Genomic DNA, 17,964 nt, shown 5'->3' on the forward strand with positions numbered 1-17,964 from the left:
GGCGTCCATGGAGCCCACATCTGTGGCCTCCTCTTCCGTGCTGCTGTCCTCGGAGCTGCTCCCGGAGGAGTCCCGGGCCCGGCCCAGGCCCCGGCCCCGGCCCGGCGGCTTGCCACCAGCCCGGGACGAGCCGGTCCAGGTACTTCTTAGGAAGGAAGCGAGCCTGCCGTGCTCGCTGGGTACCGTGTGACCCTGGGTTTACGTAGCCTGACCGAGGAACTGGCATGGTGCCGAAACCGCCCAGACACCCAAAAAGGCCGGAAGTGGCCGGAGTGGTGTGTCTCGGGGCCACTCACCAGTCACCTCCCGTCCGCACACCTGCTCGCCTGGGTGCGAAAGGAAGAGGAAACGACACGGGGCCTTTCAGTCACAGGCGATTTGAGCAGCGAGTGACGGCTTAAAACAAGTCTGAGGCTGCTGTGAATTTTGAGCGGACTTCGGGAGGTGTGTGTGGTTGGCCGAGCCGGGCTGGCCCGCGGGGCCTCCCGCTCGGCTCGCCCGGCAGTGACCAGTTAACGCCCCCCAGCTGAGATTGGAAATAATACAGAAGTGTATTTCCTCCGGCTGTCCTCTCAGGAGATGACCCTGTAGCTCCGTGGTCTCAAGGCCGTGCTTTCCATGTTTGAGAAGCGCCGAAGCTGGGAAGCAAGCTCCAGGCTGCTGTGATGTTGGCTTGGGACCAGTATTTTCCTAGCAGGGACTGCTCCTTGCTCTCTCTAGACATGGCCGTGCCCCTCTGTAAGAACTTTGAAACGCTGGACAGGTAGTGTAGCCCCAGACACAAGAAAGGAGGAACTGCCCATCTGCAGGGGATTTTTACCCTAAGAGTCAAGATTCACCAGGCAAAAGGCCCTTTATCATTTCCTCGTTCTTTCTCTTTGAATCTCTGAACTTGACCCTGAACATCTTAAAGAGTTTTTTTTTACAGTTGTAAACATTAGATTTAGAAACATCTTAAAACCATCACTGTGCTCAGGTTATAAGTCTTATTAGCAAGCTATAAACTAAATAAAAATATTTTTAATTTTTTATAATGGTGAAATAGCTATTAAGATGTGGAGTCACTCAGTAGAGACTGTGGAAAGTGAACTATGCAATTTGTGGGCAAGGGATGGTAGGGGGGAGGGCAAGAGGTGACACTGTCTAAAAAGAAATGTACTCATTACCTCACTTATGAAACAGCAACTCCTCTGTACAACCTGAATAATAACAATAAAATCGTTTTAAAAAAAAAAAGATGTGGAGTCAGTAGCTATAGAACCCTATCCAAGACTTAGCAATTCAGGACGTGTAGGCCCATTATTTTATGGTACAAGAGCCAAGTTAGAAGCTGTGTATTGAGGCTGAAACATATAATCCCCAGTTACAACCATGTGGGTGTCTCTCCCATGTGCGCGTGCATGCCAGAACTGGAGCTTGAACTCAAGGCCTGGTGCTTTTGCTTAGCTGTTTCAAAGCTGGCACTCTGCCACTTGAGCCACTCCTAAAGTACCCCTGAATCAGCCTCCTGACCCCAAAACTATTGGGAATAATTTGATTGGGAATTAAAAACTAAATGTAAACAAAAGCAAAATATAATTGAACAGGCAAATCTTTTTAGAAATGTAGTGCTTTCCAATATTAAAGTTACTGCTAATAGTCAATGGCCCTCCCTTTTCTAATTACAGTGGAAGATGGTTGTTGCTTAAAGAAACAGAAGCAGGGCTCTGGTGGCATAAGCCTGTAATCCTAGCTACTCAGGAGGCTGAGATTTGAGGGTCAAGGCCTAGGCTGTGAGGTTCTTATCTCCCATTAACCATCAAAAGTGGTAGACTGCCAGCCTAAGTTAAGAATGCGTTGGTCCTGGGTTCAAGCCCTTGTATGTTGGGGGCTGGGGGTGAGTAGAGAGTTCAATCCCCTATACAAAAGAAAGAAATTTAGAAAATGTTAGAGAAAACTTCTCAAACTGTCGATACAACTAAATAAAATCCATTTCCTACCTTTGAATTGTGTTTTAAGTATATGTTGAAATTGAAATAAGCAGGCTTACTGAGGTTTAGTTCATGGGGCGTCCAACATTTTTTTTCCAGTTTTTTCAACATTAATTTTTTATCATACTAATTGGAAAGGCAGTTCTTGTCCTGCTAAGTGATCTAAACCACTTGAAAGAATCCATTTTACTTGTGAGTAATGCTTCTGTCTGATGTGCCTGGTGCATTACAGTATTCATTTATGCTTCACTCAAATAAAATCAAGGACTTCGGAGGACCCTTTTAGTGCCCTTGAAATGGGTCGCCTAAGTGGTGTTTAGTGTGTTCGAAGAGCTATTATCTTTAGAAAGTGAATCATCAATTCCCAAAAGCTGTTTGGTCTTTAGTTCTTCTTGGGAGAGTGAAGGAGGAACTTGGGTTGTGAAAACACAGCTCGATTACAAGTGTCTCATTCAGCTGCACATTCCGAGACGGGAAACCCACGGGTCCCACTCAGAGAAAGAAGCTGGAAGCTCCCTGCTTGTGACAGCCAGCTGCTCAGTGTCCTGATACCGAAGTGGGAAACAATGCTGGAAACTTACAAAACAGATTGTCTTAATTATCTAATGACTATTTCTATTTGACTTAGGAAAGCGTTTTTTGTTTTTTAACCTATCTGACACGAGCTTGTCTTCTAGACTAGTTTACTTATATAAAAAATTACACATGTATACATCAAGGAAGCTTTTAAGTTCCATAGAACTGTTCAGTGGTTGGAGATTTTATATGGACCATCAGTGTCCTTATTTTGTTGTGGCCCGTGGTGACTAGAACCCATAAGAATTTGTGGGAGTGCTCCCTGTGAAGCACCAGTGGAGAATCTCAGGCCCTGAGGCAGAGCCCCTACGGCCAACAGTGCAGCGATTTCTGGACAGAGCTGTGTTGTCCCATAGCCTGGCTTCCATGAAGACTCTGAAGTCAATCACTGGACTTCTGAGCCTTGGGGACCTCTGCAGGCTCTCAAATCTAAACCCACCTAGCTGGACGGGTTAAGTCCTCTGGGGTGCTTTGATCCCAAGTCAATGCATCACCATTGCTGTTGACTTTTTAATCTTCTAAATATCATGGTATTATCTTCTAATCCTGCCCAACTCCTTCAGATTGCTGCTCCTGCGCCTTACTTCAAGTTGAACTACAGTGTACTTTGCCCTCCCCTCCAACACAGCTCTGCTGGTGCTGCTCAGATAGTCTTTATACCTTGTAGCCCTCCCGTTGTGTAGTGGGTTGAAAAATCTCTTCAGAGGCTGACCATTGTCTTGGTTTACGATAACTGAACCCTTAAATAGATATCAGAGTACTTGTCTCATTCTTCTCAGGCTCTTTGCCCTTTAGGGTCATGGTAAACTCCCAAGCACCATTCAAAACTAATTATTACCATGGGGAAATGCCAGATGACATTAAACTGAAGAATTCATCCAAAATATAGCACGTGTGCAATTGATGAGAGTTTTTTAGGTCTATATAGGACTAAAAGAAACTGAGCTTTTATCCCCAATTACCCAGTTATTTAGATGTCAAACCATGGCTGGAACACTTCACTATTCTCTGAACATCTACTTACTAGTTTCACTATCCTACGTAACCTACTAGGCACTTAGGTAAAGTAGTACGTTATAAGGATCCATTAGCTTTCTAGAAGCATCTGGAGGACTACATAACTGGCACATGCACAGATGCCTCAAGGAAGTGCATGTGTGTGCAAATATGCAAGTGCATGAATGCACATGCTTATGTCAGTACGTGCTCCTGTGTGCCAATACCAGGCTTTGGAATGTAACATGTATCAAAACAAAAATTTTTTGAAGCCAAGCAGTGGTAGCTCATTCCTGTAATACTAGCTACTCAGGAGGCTAAGATGTGAGGATCACAGTTCAAAGCCATCCTGGGGAAGAAAAGTATTCGACTTTTAAAAGCTGTAAGTGGAGGTGTGGCTTAAGGTGTGGCTCAATACTTGTGATACACTACACAAGTAAAAAGCCAAGAGCAAGCAAGAAGCCCTGAGTTTAAGCCTCAGTATCAGCACACACACACACACACATATAATATACATATACATACATACATATATATATATATATATATATATATATATGCTTCTCAGAAAGTCTGAAAAGCTATAGCTTGGATCAGCCCTAGGGTCCAGAGTGCAGTGTCAATATGTTTTTTTTTCATTGTGAGCCGTATACGTATGGCTCTGCTTGGCCTTGAACTTTTGCCCTTGGTCAGCATGTGCTTTACCACTTGAGCCACTCCACCCCTGAGTATCTCAGGTCCATCAGGTTCTGCGCCTCTGTCCAGTGACCCTTTCTGCTGTGGCCAGTGGAGGTGAGGCAGAGTGTGAGGAGGCCCGCAGCAGGGAGTGCTACAGACTCTCAGGGGCCAAATGATGCTCTGCGCAGGTGGACGTCAGGGACCTTCTGGGAAAGAAACTACTACCTGGCTCAGCTCGCCCAGAAAACATTCTGTCTTCCCTAACATAAAACAAGATGATGGGGCTGGGAAGATGGCTCAGTGGTAGAGAGCTTGCCTTGCATGCCTGAGGCCCTGAGTTCGATTCCTGAGCACCACATAAGCAAAAAGAAAAAAGCCGGAAGTGGCACTGTGGCTCAAGTGGTAGAGCGCTAGCCTTGAGTTGAAGAGCTGAGGGACAGCGCCCAGGCCCAGAGTTCAGGCCCCACGACTGGACCCAAAAATAAAAGATGTTGTTGTTATTTTGGGGTGATGGGGTCTTGCCTTAGCCTCCTCTGAAGTGCTGGGATTACAGCCAAGTGTTTTTTGATAATGTTTATATATACTGGATGCCCAAGCTGACAATCTTGGGTCCAAAAGTAATTGAGTGGATACTTAATGTCACAAAAGAAGGTTTTGTGTTTACATTTAGAAAAGGGTATTTTCCATGTTTGGATATAGTGTCTGCTCTTCTTCCTCTGGGAGAATGCACTTGCATTCCGTCCTTTCTGCCCACTTAGGGGGAAATGCGCTCCCATCCCTGTTAGGCCTGTGACTAGCTTGTGTCTTTGCCCGCAGAATAGAGAGCAGCACTGTTGGAGCGCCCCCGCCTCAGTGTAGCGGTTTGTTTGTTTTGTGTAAGTGTGAAATCAGAAAGTCTGAAAAGCTTTAGCTTGAATCAGCTCTGGAGTCTAGAGCGCAGAGAAAGCAATAGTAAGGTGACAGAAACATCAGATTCGCCCTTCAGAAAGATCTGACTGTTATATAGTGGATGGTAAGGAATGGAGAATCAGAGTTGGGAGGCGAATTGGGAGGGGTTTCAGTTGATGTGAGGGGTAAGGTCTTAGAGAATTGGAACCTGAGTTGAGACTTCTCAAGACTGAGTTTGAATACAGAACAGATTTGTACACCAGCTTCTCACTCGAGAGAAGGGGTGAGCAGGTCAGGTATTTGAGTTCACTGATTGAGATCAAGCTGAAGGTTCCTTTGGGACCACAGGGTAGAAGAGGATGCACTCACCCAGGGGATGCTGCCCAGGAAGAAGTGGGCAGCAGAGCATGCGCAGGAGAGAACGGCCAGAGTGATCTTGGCGGGAGGGGAAGACATCACCGGTGCAAAGTGGCCTGGATACCAGACACAGGAGGCTTATCCACACTGGAGGAGAGGTAGCAAATTCTGCCATTTTTCCAAAGTAGGATAGCCTGGTCAGCCTGCACTGCATGGTCTTTATGCAAGTTAAGCCCTCAGCACAATGATTTGGGGGACCATGAAGAGGAAAAGGAGAGCGAGGCCCCGAAACGCAGTCCTTCCCGTGTGCTTCTGCTGCCTCCACTGCCTCTCACCCCACGCGTTCAGAGTACTTCACTGCGAGGATCCAGGCAATTCCACTTTGATTTTCTCTTCTGAGAAACAAATTTTTGATCTAAAGATTGTTCCTAAATTGATCTTTGGATTTTCTCCCACATGAATTTTTAAACATATGACTTGTTCTGTGTTCTTCCTCCTTTCATCTCTCAGAGCCATCGCATGTGTTCCTCCCTCTATATTTGAGTGCTTATGCTCAGTGTGATTCCTGATCTAAGAGATGTTCCTAAATTACTCCCTTAAAAAGGAAACATTCAGCATTTCTTATCACACTTCCTTCTTATGGGCTGAATAGAACACTGTTAGTCTGTTTATAGAAAGAGAGGGAGCTGTGTATTTTGCTATGTGAAAGTAGACAGCATTATATAGAACCATCCATGTATACACCATAATCCTCCTATAAGCTATTGATAAATTTGATAACATTAAGGCAATCATACATCAAAAATCTTGGGGCTGGAAGTATATCAGTGGTTGAACTCTTAATGTGTGTGAGACCCTGAATTCCATCCCCATCACACACAAAAGTTCAGTATAAGGAGAGGCCAAGAAAGTCAGGAAAGCACTAGCTATGCAGGTGACACAAAGCTCATTGATGGATGGATTTTCTAAATCAGGATGAAAAGCAGGAAGTGGTGCTGTGGCTCAAGCGGTAGATTGCTCGCCTTGAGCTGAAGAGCGCAGGGACTGCACCCAGGCCCAGAGTTCAAGCCCCACGACTGACCAAAAAAAGAAAAAAGGATGAAAAGCAAACCAAGAAAAACATGGGCAAAACTCAGGAATAGACTGTAGAAGAAATTGAAATGGCCAGTTAATATATGATTCACATCATTAAGTGTCCTAAAGTGACACTGAGAAAGAGTCTTAAAAAGTGATCATGGACAGCTCTCTTTGTGTTTCTATAATGTTTGAATCCTTCATAGCAAGTGCATAGACTTAAAAACACAGTCAAAAAAGAATATTTCTTGTTAATTTAAAACTAAGCTGGGCATGGCAGCACCTGATTCTCAGCACTGGGCAGGAGGGTCAAAGTTGAAGACCAGCCTGGGCTACGTTAGCAATCAGACGGAGACAGAGAAAGAAGAAAGAAAGAAAAAGAGGGGGAGGAAGGAAAAGAAGGAGAGAGAAGAGAAAGAAGGAAGGAATCTGTTCCACTTTACATTGTCATCCCCAATATGTGAGTGATCCAGTTTTTCCACATCCTCACCACCATTGAGTGGTGATTTTTGATAATTTTATCTATCCTGATAGGCACATTAAACAGGCAGTGTTTTTAATTTGGTTTCTCTAGAAGTAAACAATGTTGAGCACTTCCCTGTGTTTCTCTGCCATGTGTATATCTGCCTTGATGAAATATCTAGTCAAGTCTATTGCACATTTCTAATTGATTGGGTTTTTTGTTATTAGTTTTGAGAATACTATATCTGATAGTGGCCTGTTTCTGGAAGGGTAGCTTGCAAAAGTTCTAAGACATTTTCTCCTACTCTTCTTACCTCGTCTTTTCATCTGTGGAACAGAATCTTACTTAGGATTCAGTTTAATTTATCACTTTATCCTTACGGAGTCTACTTTTGATGCTGAGTGTAGGACCTCTTTGCCTAGCTCTAGATCCCTCATTCCAGAAGTTTTATGGTGTGTGTCTTACATTTAAACTCATGATACATTTTAAGTTCCTTTGTACATAAAGTACAAGACAGATCTCAGTCCCTTCTTGTCTCCTCTGCCTCTCTTCTTCCCTCCCAGTTTGCCTGCCTGTCTGCACCATTTATTAAGAAGGTCTGCTTCCTTCATTGAATTACTTTGGTGCCTTTTTCAACCATCAAATGTGTGACTCTGTGTGGCTCTGTTACAGTGTTTTCTATATTCTCCTACATTGGTTTGCATGCCTGTCTCTCTGCTAAGACAACAGTTTTGAATTTCTTGCCAGTATACATCTTAAAAGTGGTAGACTGATTTTTTCCTTCGTTATTGTTCTTATTTATTTACTTTGACTACTTTGCTTATTTTTCTGGTACCAAGACTAAACTCAGGGCCTCCTATTCACAGGGCTTACTTGTCACGTGGCACAATTACCACTTAAGTTATGCCTCCAATCCTGTTTTTTAATGGCTAATTAGAGATGAAGTCTACAGTACTTTTCTGTATGGACTGCCTTTAAGCTCTGCTCACAGCCTCTTGAGTAGCTAGAACTATAGGGGTAAGCATCTAGCAGCTATATGATTCTTTTCAAAGAGTTGTTTTGCTAATTGTCTTTCCTTTGCCTTAGCATATACATGCAGAACAATCTTGCCTATATCTCAATAACAGATCTTGCTAGGATTTTAACAGATATTATGTCAAATTCTAAACTTGAAAGACTGATTATGTCTTTTAACTAAGGTGAGACATCCATAAATATAGTGTCTCTCCACTTATTTAGATCTTCTTTGATTCATCAGCAACTTATAATTACCCATGCAAGTCCTACATGCTTCGTTAGATTTACGCTTTATATATTTTTTTCTGGGTGGTTATAAATGGTATTGCAGTTTTAATTTCAGTGTCCACATATTCAGTGCTATAATTCTAGTTGATTTTTTTGTATGTTTATCTTACTGACATTTTTAGTGCTAGGAGGGTTTTTTTTAAGATAGACAGACAGATAAATGCCTGTGGTTCTCTACAACCATGTCTTCTGCAAATACGGACAGGTTGGTTTATTCTTTCCTGTTTGTATACCTTTATTTCCTGTCTTCCTTCGTTATATGTCAGTTATTTCCAGTGCTGTATGTTAAGGAGAGAGAGAACATATATATACTTCTTTGTTCCCAATCTTGGGGAGAAAGCATCCCCTTGTTCTCACCATGAAGTGTACATTGATCTATTGTGTAGCAGGCTGCGCTGGTGGTACTAGAGTTGAACTCAGAGCCTTGAGCTTGCTAGGCTAATAATGCTCTACCACTTAAGTCATTCCCCCAGTCCCACAGTGGCCTTTACAAAAGCTGTCTGACTGTAAGAAGGAGCAGTTTAAGAATTTGATAGCCAAGCATTAGTAGGCAGCTTCTCTGCTGTGAGTAGATTCAGACCTGAGTAATTGGCTGAAGGGCTGTCTGAGAGTAATAGAAACCATAGAATTTGAAGTTGGTACACCAAAGTTTATATTTTGATTCCTCCACTTTCCAGGTGGAAGGGCTGGAGCATTCAAAGCCTAGTTCCTCCTTCACAAAAGGAAGGGCTAACGCCAATCCTAGAGGATCTGCAGCCATTCTATCCGTGGCAAGGAGTGGAAAGCAGGGAGTTCCACCACCGCCTAGATGTGACTCCAGCCAGCACTTCAATTGGTCTGTCTCTAGAAGATTGGACAAATTCTGATATATCTTTAGAATTTTCATTTAGGATCTTTTTTTTTTTTTTTTTTGCTGGCCATGAGGCCTGAACTCTGGGCCTGGGCGCTGTCCCTCAGCTCTTCAGCTCAAGGCTAGAGCGCTCTACCACTGGAGCCACAGCGCCACTTCCGGCTTTTTCTGTTTATGTGGTGCTGAGGAATTGAACCCAGGGCCTCATGCTTGCAAGGCATGCACTCTACCGCTGAGCTACCTTCCCAGCCCCTAGGATCTTTTTTTAAGACTAACTAGCTGGTCCTGAATGCTTTCAAGGTCAAGGACTGATGCTTGAAGGTAGATTCCCTGTGTTCTTGCCTGGCTTTTCCACGTATCATCTGTGTAAGCCTGAGCAAAGTGTGTAATCCCAGTGAGTCACCCCACGGGAGTTCTGACAGGCGTGTTCTGAGGATGGAATTCACCAGTGTGCTAGTTAGCTATACATCTGACAATATGGGAGCTGTGCTGGCATGTTAGCTTTGATAGTTACTGTTGGTGACTATAAAGGACACATTCTTGTTTGTGAACCACCTTTCTTAAAAACAAAATTGTTTACTTTGCAGATTTATAAAAAAATGGATTTGACCAACCATGGACTTATTCTACTGCAGCAGTTAAACGCTCAGCGAGAGTTTGGTTTCCTGTGTGACTGCACGGTTGCAATCGGCGATGTGTACTTCAAGGCACACAAATCAGTTCTTGCTTCATTCTCCAATTACTTTAAGATGTTGTTTGTCCATCAGACCAGGTAACTAAAGTGGTTGATACTATCTAATGGCTGTAGACTTCTAACTCCCATGCCCTTCTCCCACCAAGCCCACTCTTTGCCTTTGTCCAGACCATGAGTCTGTCTGCCTGTGCCAGGCTCCTAGGTGTCCAGTTCCCTTGTGACCTTAGCCCTCTGCCCTCTTGGTTACCGGTGCTTTCAGTAGCCCTGGAGATTCACCAAACCTGCCCGCTTTGTGAGCCCCTCCCCTCCAAATCACCACCCTGGGTTTCACCTGCATGATCTGCGAGGATTCCTCCCCCAGAGCCAGTCATGACACCCAGCTCCCCTCTGTCAGTAAGCCTTCTTTGTCTCTAAGCCCAGTTCTTTCTCTCCCGTAGCCCCAGGCCCCTGAATTCAATCAAGAATTCCCCCAGTTTCCCTCTTTTCTATCTTTCTGTCCATCTGTCCAAAGAATCCTAGAGAAAAGAGTCTTTTGAGGTCAAAGAAAAATTGATCCTCCTCCCTCCCAGCTCTGCATTTTTTTTCTCTTCTGTATTTTATACTTTTCATCCCTTTCCACACTGCATCCCATCCAGCCTGTGGGGGATGCGGACTTGAGCTCAGGCACTGCTGTCTTTGATTTCACCACAGAAGTCCTTAAAAGAGCCCCGTGTCCTTTTGTGCACTTTGCGCATCCCACACTCTTCCTGCCCATTTGCACCACGGCTTCCTCCCCAGCCCTGACTCCACCGCAGTTCCATCTCCAAGGTCACCTCGCCAAAACCACTGCCCCACCCAGGCCCGGGTCTGCCCTCAGCATCTGCAGCAGCTGTCACTTGCACTGCGGTGCTGGCTGCCCTTGCTCTGGCCTCTGCCCTCTGCCCTCTGCCCCTGACCTCCTGAGCCTCAGCCTCAGGCTTTCCCCACTCTCCTTACACTCGTGTCTTTCCTGTAGGTCTTATCTTGCTACTGGAAACTTGCAGCTTCTCGCTCTGGCCTCCCATCTTTGTGTCTCCTGAACTCTACTCCAGAGCCTCCAGGGCTGCCTCTGCTCATTTAGGACTGACTGCTCCCCCACCCCACCTCCTATCTCATCGGGCATGGTGAAAACAGCATGGTGTCTCTGAAGGTCTCCTCATTTTCTTATCTTCAAGCTCCCCAGCTTAAACCCCCTTTCAGATCACCTTACCAATCCCCAGGTCACGCCTTCTTCCAACTACCTTTCACATCGGTCCACTCTTCCTCATCTCCATTATCTAAGCATTCACGCTGTACTTTACTGTCAGACTAATTTTGCTAATCACTGCTTTAAATGTAGGACAGTAAATAAATGTCTCCTTTGATGAGAAACTTCTTGAATGTGTGATTCCTTTGCTCAGAAACCAAGAAGATGCATTGCACACCAAAATACTGTCCAGGTTCCTTATCTTCTCATTTGGAGCCCTGCAGGCCTGAGCCTGACCCCCAGCCCCATTGCCAGGTGTCTCTGAACCGCCCCACCATACCTCACAGTGGCCTGACCAGCTCCCACCTCTCCCGCGCACCACACATCCTTCTTCCTGCCCCTCCACTACCAAGTGGACAAGTAATCAAAAGTGACCTCATCGTCTCATGGTCATCGCACTTTATTTGTACCTCATTTTCCTTCAACTGTTCTTAGTGTATACTCAGACCCCACCCCAACCCCTCCTCATGTACACACCTTGTTTGTAAGTTTCTTGAGGGCAGAGACTGGGTCTTACACATCCTTGTGGACACAGACACCACAGAGTATAATGAAATGGTATGCACATAAGGGGAGAGCCATTTGGTGGACTCCTGGAGCGGCAGCAGGGCCAGCACAGGATTACAGCAAGTGTAATTACGGGCAAGGGCCAGCTGGCCGCAGCACTAAGCTGGTCGGGAGGTTGAGGCAGGAGAATCAAGAGGAGTTGAAAGCCAGTCTGAGCAATGTAGTAAGATGGCACCTTTTAAGTTCAATGTGTTAGAGAATTTGTCACTAAATGGGGGCTTTGTACTTAGGTTCCATACAGATAAATGGTTCTAAAAAGGAAAAGATTTTAAATTGTAGAAGTAAAAGAAAATGTAATGGGCTTTTATTAAAGGCGAGAAAATTCCTTATTTAAGTAAATGGCAGAGAATAAATGTCATTGTAACAAAAGAAGATGATCTTGCATCCTAGAAGACCCCAGTTTAAGCAGTAGTTTGTGTGACCACACCAGAGGTGACATAGGCATTGGAGGAGCCGCCTGGTAGCCAGCCTGGCCTCGTTGCCTCCACGTGCAGAGCTCAAGTTCACTGAGGCAAATACAGGGAGACCCTGGGGACAGGCCTTCAGCTTGATGGGGCCCATGACTAAAACTAGGATGAGCACCTTCAGGTTTACTGTAGGTAGTGTTTTGTTGGCTTGAGGAAAGGGGAGTGGGGGAGGAAGGTGATATCAGGATTTGAACTCAGGACATGGAGCTCACTCAGCTGGAGCTCTACCATTTGAATCACACCTCCAGTCCTTAGACAGTGCTAATGTCCTGTAGTTACCACTAGATGTCTCTACATTTTTTTTGGCAGACGTCGAACTGTCAAAATTAGAAGTACGGAGGGCTAAGCCCTGCTAAATACAATGCTCAGCATTAGTTGAAAATGTTTAATTGTAAATTTTTAATGAAGGAAAGATTGAACAAGGAAATTACTGTGGAAGTTTGAAAGAGGCCTTAGAGTTGTACGAAAATGCTGTTCACTTCTTTTTTGCCTGCCTAAAATGTTCTTCAAGTAGACATCTTTGCTGGGAAGACACTGGAGGAGCAGAAAGCCGCTCAAGCCTGGCCCTCGGTGGAGCTGAGTGGCTAAGAGTGAGGTTGAGGGGTAACAGCAGTCGAGCGATGGAGGCTGGAGTGTGCCACAGGGAAGTTGGCAAAGCTCCACCTCTTTTATGGGCACGCACACGTGTGTGTGTACGCGCATGTGCACGCGCACACACACGCTTCTGCTTTGGAAAAGGACATGTTTTAAATAAAACAGAATGAACTGGTGTCTGGGGATCTCCCCAGGGCCTCCCTGCGTCCCTCTCCCTGGCACTGGGCCAGAACTGCCTGGCCCAGGAGACTTCTCTCTCCAGCCCGGCTGACGTGTGGGCTCCGGGTTTCTCCACTTCTTCCTGTCCTTGCCATCAGGGACTGCAGTAGCTGTCTAACATTTGACTGTTCACAACCATGGCCTGTCCAACCACAAGTGAGAAATGGCAAAGCCCATGGAAGAGCTCTTCTGGAAAGGGATTCTGTTCTTAGTACCTTTCCTGGAGGCTGATTCTTACCAGGGCCTCCTCTGGCACCTTCCCCGTTAGCAAGGAGAGGGGAGGGCTGCGGGCTTTCTAGCTCTCCTCTCCTTCCTTGAGGACCAGGTCCATCTGGAGCCTACTAATCTTGGGTAATTTGCATTCCTGAAAGTCTCTGCTTCACCCTGGAAGGATGAATATTTTTAATATTTAAGGTCCCCAGAGCAGCTAAATATGTCACATATGTTACACTCTACACCTGCTATTATTGGAACCTACCTTGTGCTGAAAGACATTCCTATTAAGTATAAGGAATATAAATATAAAAATAAAAGGCACCAAGTAAGGATATGAACAGTCTGTGTGTGTGTTTTTAAGAGGAACTTAGATATCCTCTCCCTTTGTCCTGTTAAGGTTAGGCTAGGTTTTATGTTTTGTTTTCATTCTTGGTTTCCATACTTTTCGGTCAAACATGTCACAGAATTATTTGTATTCACTCTTAAAATACAACTGACAGTTGTACAATAATTATTGAGATAGTCCTGTGACAAGTTGCTATTAAAGTTACTTTGTGTGTGTATATGTGTGTGTGTGTGAGAGAGAGAGAGACAGAGACAGAGAGAGTACTGGGGCCTGAACTCAGGGCCTCACATTCTCCCTTAGCTTTTTTGCTCAAAGCTATTGTTCTACCAGTGAGCCCCACCTTCCTGTCTGGCTTTTTGCTAGCTAACCAGAGATAAGAATCTCTCAGATTTGTCTGCCCAGGCTGGCTTTGAACCATAATCTTCGGATACCAGTCTCCTGAGTAGGTAGGAATACAGGTGTGAGCCACTGGTGCCCAGGTCCTTTTTTTAAATAGACTAAAATGGTAAACTTAAAAGCGCAAGGTTTAACATCGTGCAAAATACAGAGTTTAACCACTGAATGTGATTGTTAAAACAATCAAAAAGTTGTAACAAGAAGCAGCACAATCTAAAATCGTTAGGAATTTTAAAATAATTCAAGGAAACTCTGCAGATACACATATGCATAGAACATATCCACTCTGGATGTATCATACACCTTATTTATGTAGATAATGCATCGCATTGGTTTTCAGTGTTGTGTTAGAACTTCTGTCTTTACTGATGGTCTGAGAACAGTCCTTACTCCTTGCCATTGGTGCTCAATCAGGATGTTGCTGTTTCTGAAATGATGCAAGCAGTAGAGTCTAAAAGTTAGAAAAGCAGCCATACGATCAGCTACATTCGCTCTCTGGTTCCATCTGTCAATCAGTCATCAACCTCTGCCCTCTTTGGCCCAACTGGGTACTTGTATTGAAGGTTCTTGGTGTGGTTTTAGAAATTAGGCCTAGATTCAACTGTCGGTCATACCACTAACATCTCTGATACTGAGCAAGGCATTACTCCTGCGACCTCTCCCTGACTGTTGGCCGTCAGTCAGATGGCAACGTGGTTGTACAGCCCCTCAGCAGGGCTGAGGCTGATGGTAATAAGGAACAGGTTGTTCGTAGGCCTCTTTTTCACGCCATCTAGCGGTACCGGAAATGTGGCTGGCCTGACCTGCTCTCCCATCACTTGCCATGCCTCCACCTTTGCCCTTGCGAGAGAGAGTCACACAGCGCCAAGAACTGGGGGGCATGAACAGTTTTGATGACATGCCCTTACACTGCTCATGCTCACCAGCTCCTCGTATCCTCCTTCTTAGATGGGCTGTTTCACTTTCCTGACAAGGTTTGAGCTCAGGATTGGATAGTACAGAGCCCTAGATTTAACTAAGAGCTCAGCGGGGGCCAGAGGATCTAACAGTCAGTAAGGAGAGAGTTCTGTTTCATTGTTTGCTAGTGTCTGTCTGTTTTTGTTTTTTTTCTCCTACAGATTCTGTTATCATGTGAGACACCGAGTGGCATGTACTTACGGGCTTTGTTTCTCGTCTCTTCCAGTGAGTGTGTGCGATTGAAGCCCACCGACATCCAGCCCGACATTTTCAGCTATCTCCTGCACCTGATGTACACAGGCAAGATGGCTCCGCAGCTGATCGATCCCGTGCGCTTAGATCAGGGGATCAAGTTTCTGCACGCATACCCCCTGATCCAGGAAGCCAGCCTCGCCAGCCAGGGCACCTTCTCCCATCCCGACCAAGTCTTCCCACTAGCTTCTTCACTGTATGGCATTCAGATTGCCGACCACCAGTTGAGGCAAGCCAGCAAGATTGCCTCCGCCCCTGAAAAACTTGGGCGGGAACCCAGGCCTCCGCCAGCCAGGATGAGCCGGGAGCCGGTGCCCGAGGCGCCCCAGCTGTCCCAACTGACCTCCAATCTGGCCCAGGTGAATCGGACAAACATGACCCCCGCCGACCCCCTGCAGACCTCGCTTTCTCCGGAACTTGTGTCCACTCCTGTTCCCCCGCCTCCGCCCGGGGAGGAGACCAACCTGGAGGCCTCCTCCTCGGACGAGCATCCTGCGGCCCTGACCATCGCCCACGTGAAGCCGAGCATCATGAAGAGGAACGGAAGCTTCCCCAAGTACTACGCCTGCCACCTGTGTGGCCGGCGCTTCACCCTGCGCAGCAGCCTGCGGGAGCACCTGCAGATTCACACCGGGGTCCCCTTCACCTCCAGCCAGCCCGGGGAGAGCCGCGTCCCCCTGTCCCTCTGCACCAACGCAGCCGACCTGGGCAAAGACAGCATGGAGGTGCCCGAGGCGGGCATGATCAGCGACAGCGAGCTGCAGCACATCTCGGACTCCCCGATCATCGACGGGCAGCAGCAGTCGGAGACCCCGCCCCCCTCGGACATCGCGGACATTGACAACCTGGAGCAGGCCGACCAGGAGCGGGAGGTGAAGAGGCGCAAGTACGAGTGCACCATCTGCGGGCGCAAGTTCATCCAGAAGAGCCACTGGCGCGAGCACATGTACATCCACACGGGGAAGCCCTTCAAGTGCAGCACGTGCGACAAGAGCTTCTGCCGGGCCAACCAGGCCGCCCGCCACGTGTGCCTCAACCAGAGCATCGACACCTACACCATGGTGGACAAACAGACCCTAGAACTCTGCACGTTCGAGGAAGGGAGCCAGATGGACAACATGCTGGTGCAAACCAACAAACCCTACAAATGCAACTTGTGCGACAAAACCTTCTCCACGCCCAACGAGGTGGTCAAACACTCATGCCAAAACCAGGGCTCCGATGTCTTCGCCCTAGACGAGGGGCGGTCGGTCCTCCTGGGCGGGGGGGACTCCGAAGTCACGGAACCCGACCACCCAGTGCTAGCCTCCATCAAAAAAGAACAGGAAACCGTGTTGTTAGACTGAATGTTACTTGTCTTTAAAAAACAAAAACAAAAAACAAACAAAAAAAACCCCACACACACACAAACCCACAAAAAACTAATTTTTACAAAAACCTCTTTCCCTTCCCAGCATTCAGAACCATAGTTGTACGTGGCATGATTCAAGCAGGCTCTGTTCCCTTCTCTTCCCCTCAGCCCCACTTGTGAAAAAGACTGTGCATTTTAAGCCTGGAATTCATTTCCTCTAATCCAGGGGAGGTGGGAAGATAATGGTCCTTAGTCCTTATAAGTGTAATAGGTTTTGAGAAGTTTTCGATTATTTAAAAGCGTACTTGGAACTAATTAAGGGTATATAACAAACACAAACCAACTAGAATATATTTGGTAAGCTGAAATTATGACTCCCTGGGTAATAAGTCTTCCTTCTCAGCAAAAGTGTCAGAAAATACGGCATGCTTCTTAGAGATAAAGCTGGGCTCTGTCTGTACTATGCAAAAATCCTGAAAGTGTGGGGGAGCTTTAAACCCAAGAAAATGTTTTTAGTATTTATCCTCTAGGTGTCTTACTTCAGAATGTATCCTTTGAGATTATGTCTAGTTAAGAAAACTAGTTTTAAAAAAAAATCTACGTTAACAAGACAAAAGTAATAATGTGATGGCAATCTTAATTTTTAGATGGAACGTGACAAGCGGTGAGTCTGTGTGTTTGTAAGAGGGAACGCGGATACTTGCTATAAACAGGTGAATCGATGCACTTGCCTTACCTAATTGTGGGCTTCTTTCCAAGCTGAACAACAAAATGCTGTATTTTAGTTTCTGACAAATTGGTTGGTTTACAAATCAGACTTGAAAAAACTAGTGTCTGGATTGTCTTTCTGAACAGAAAATGACATGCTGTTTTTCTAGCAGACGCCTGTGGTGGGTTCATGTCAGTACAAGCAGCCGCTTTGAAATCAGCGTGTGTCACAGGGAGAAGGGTGTATGCAGAGCGTACATGTTCCAGGGGAAGTTGTGAGCAGATGTGACTTCACTGGCAGCAGGCTGGTCACTAGCGACATGCATTGAAGCATCAGAAATGGCAAAAGGAAATCAGGACAAAAAATTGTAATCGCGGTTTTGGAGAAAAACAAACGATGTCTTTTCTCCCACTTTTTTTTTTTCTCTTTTCAACACCTGAAGTTTTCTCCACTGACCTAAAAGCAGTAAAAGTTGTCCGTTAACCTCCCCTTAGCCCAATAAGAGAATGGTGTTGCAGGACAAAATAGGAGCCAGAAGTAAGGACCCAAGGGAAGAGGGAAGGGGAAGAACACCTCTAGCTATACTGTATGTATATGTTGAAAACTGAATACCCCGTCATCCCACTGTCTGTATAGTTGAGTTCTCAGATTTGTAAGTTTTTATACATCCTTTCATTAAACATTGAGTTAAATGAGCATGCGATTTTTTTTTTCTGTGTATCTGCCTAAGCAAAGGGAGATGCTGGACCATCTTCTGTATACCAGGCTTTGGGGG

The 17,964-nt window shown here is 45.8% G+C and overlaps 1 protein-coding gene across 2 annotated transcripts in view; it reads left to right on the top strand.

The window, feature by feature from the left end:
- Nucleotides 1-16,518, top strand: part of Zbtb2 (zinc finger and BTB domain containing 2) — a 29,218-nt gene extending 12,700 nt beyond the window's left edge. The window contains exons 2-3 of one of the 2 annotated variants that reach the window (XM_013027012.1): nt 9,745-9,929; nt 15,104-16,518. In XM_013027012.1, the coding sequence (XP_012882466.1) occupies nt 9,757-9,929; nt 15,104-16,475 (1,545 nt within the window). In that variant the 5' untranslated portion in view covers nt 9,745-9,756 and the 3' untranslated portion in view covers nt 16,476-16,518. Of the gene's footprint in view, nt 1-9,744; nt 9,930-15,038 lie in introns of those variants that run through there. The other variant, XM_013027013.1, reaches the window with a different exon arrangement.
- Nucleotides 16,519-17,964: the final 1,446 nt, after the last annotated feature.

Source organism: Dipodomys ordii, unplaced genomic scaffold, assembly GCF_000151885.1.
Source record: "Dipodomys ordii isolate 6190 unplaced genomic scaffold, Dord_2.0 Scaffold98, whole genome shotgun sequence".
Taxonomy (NCBI): Eukaryota; Metazoa; Chordata; class Mammalia; order Rodentia; family Heteromyidae; genus Dipodomys; species Dipodomys ordii.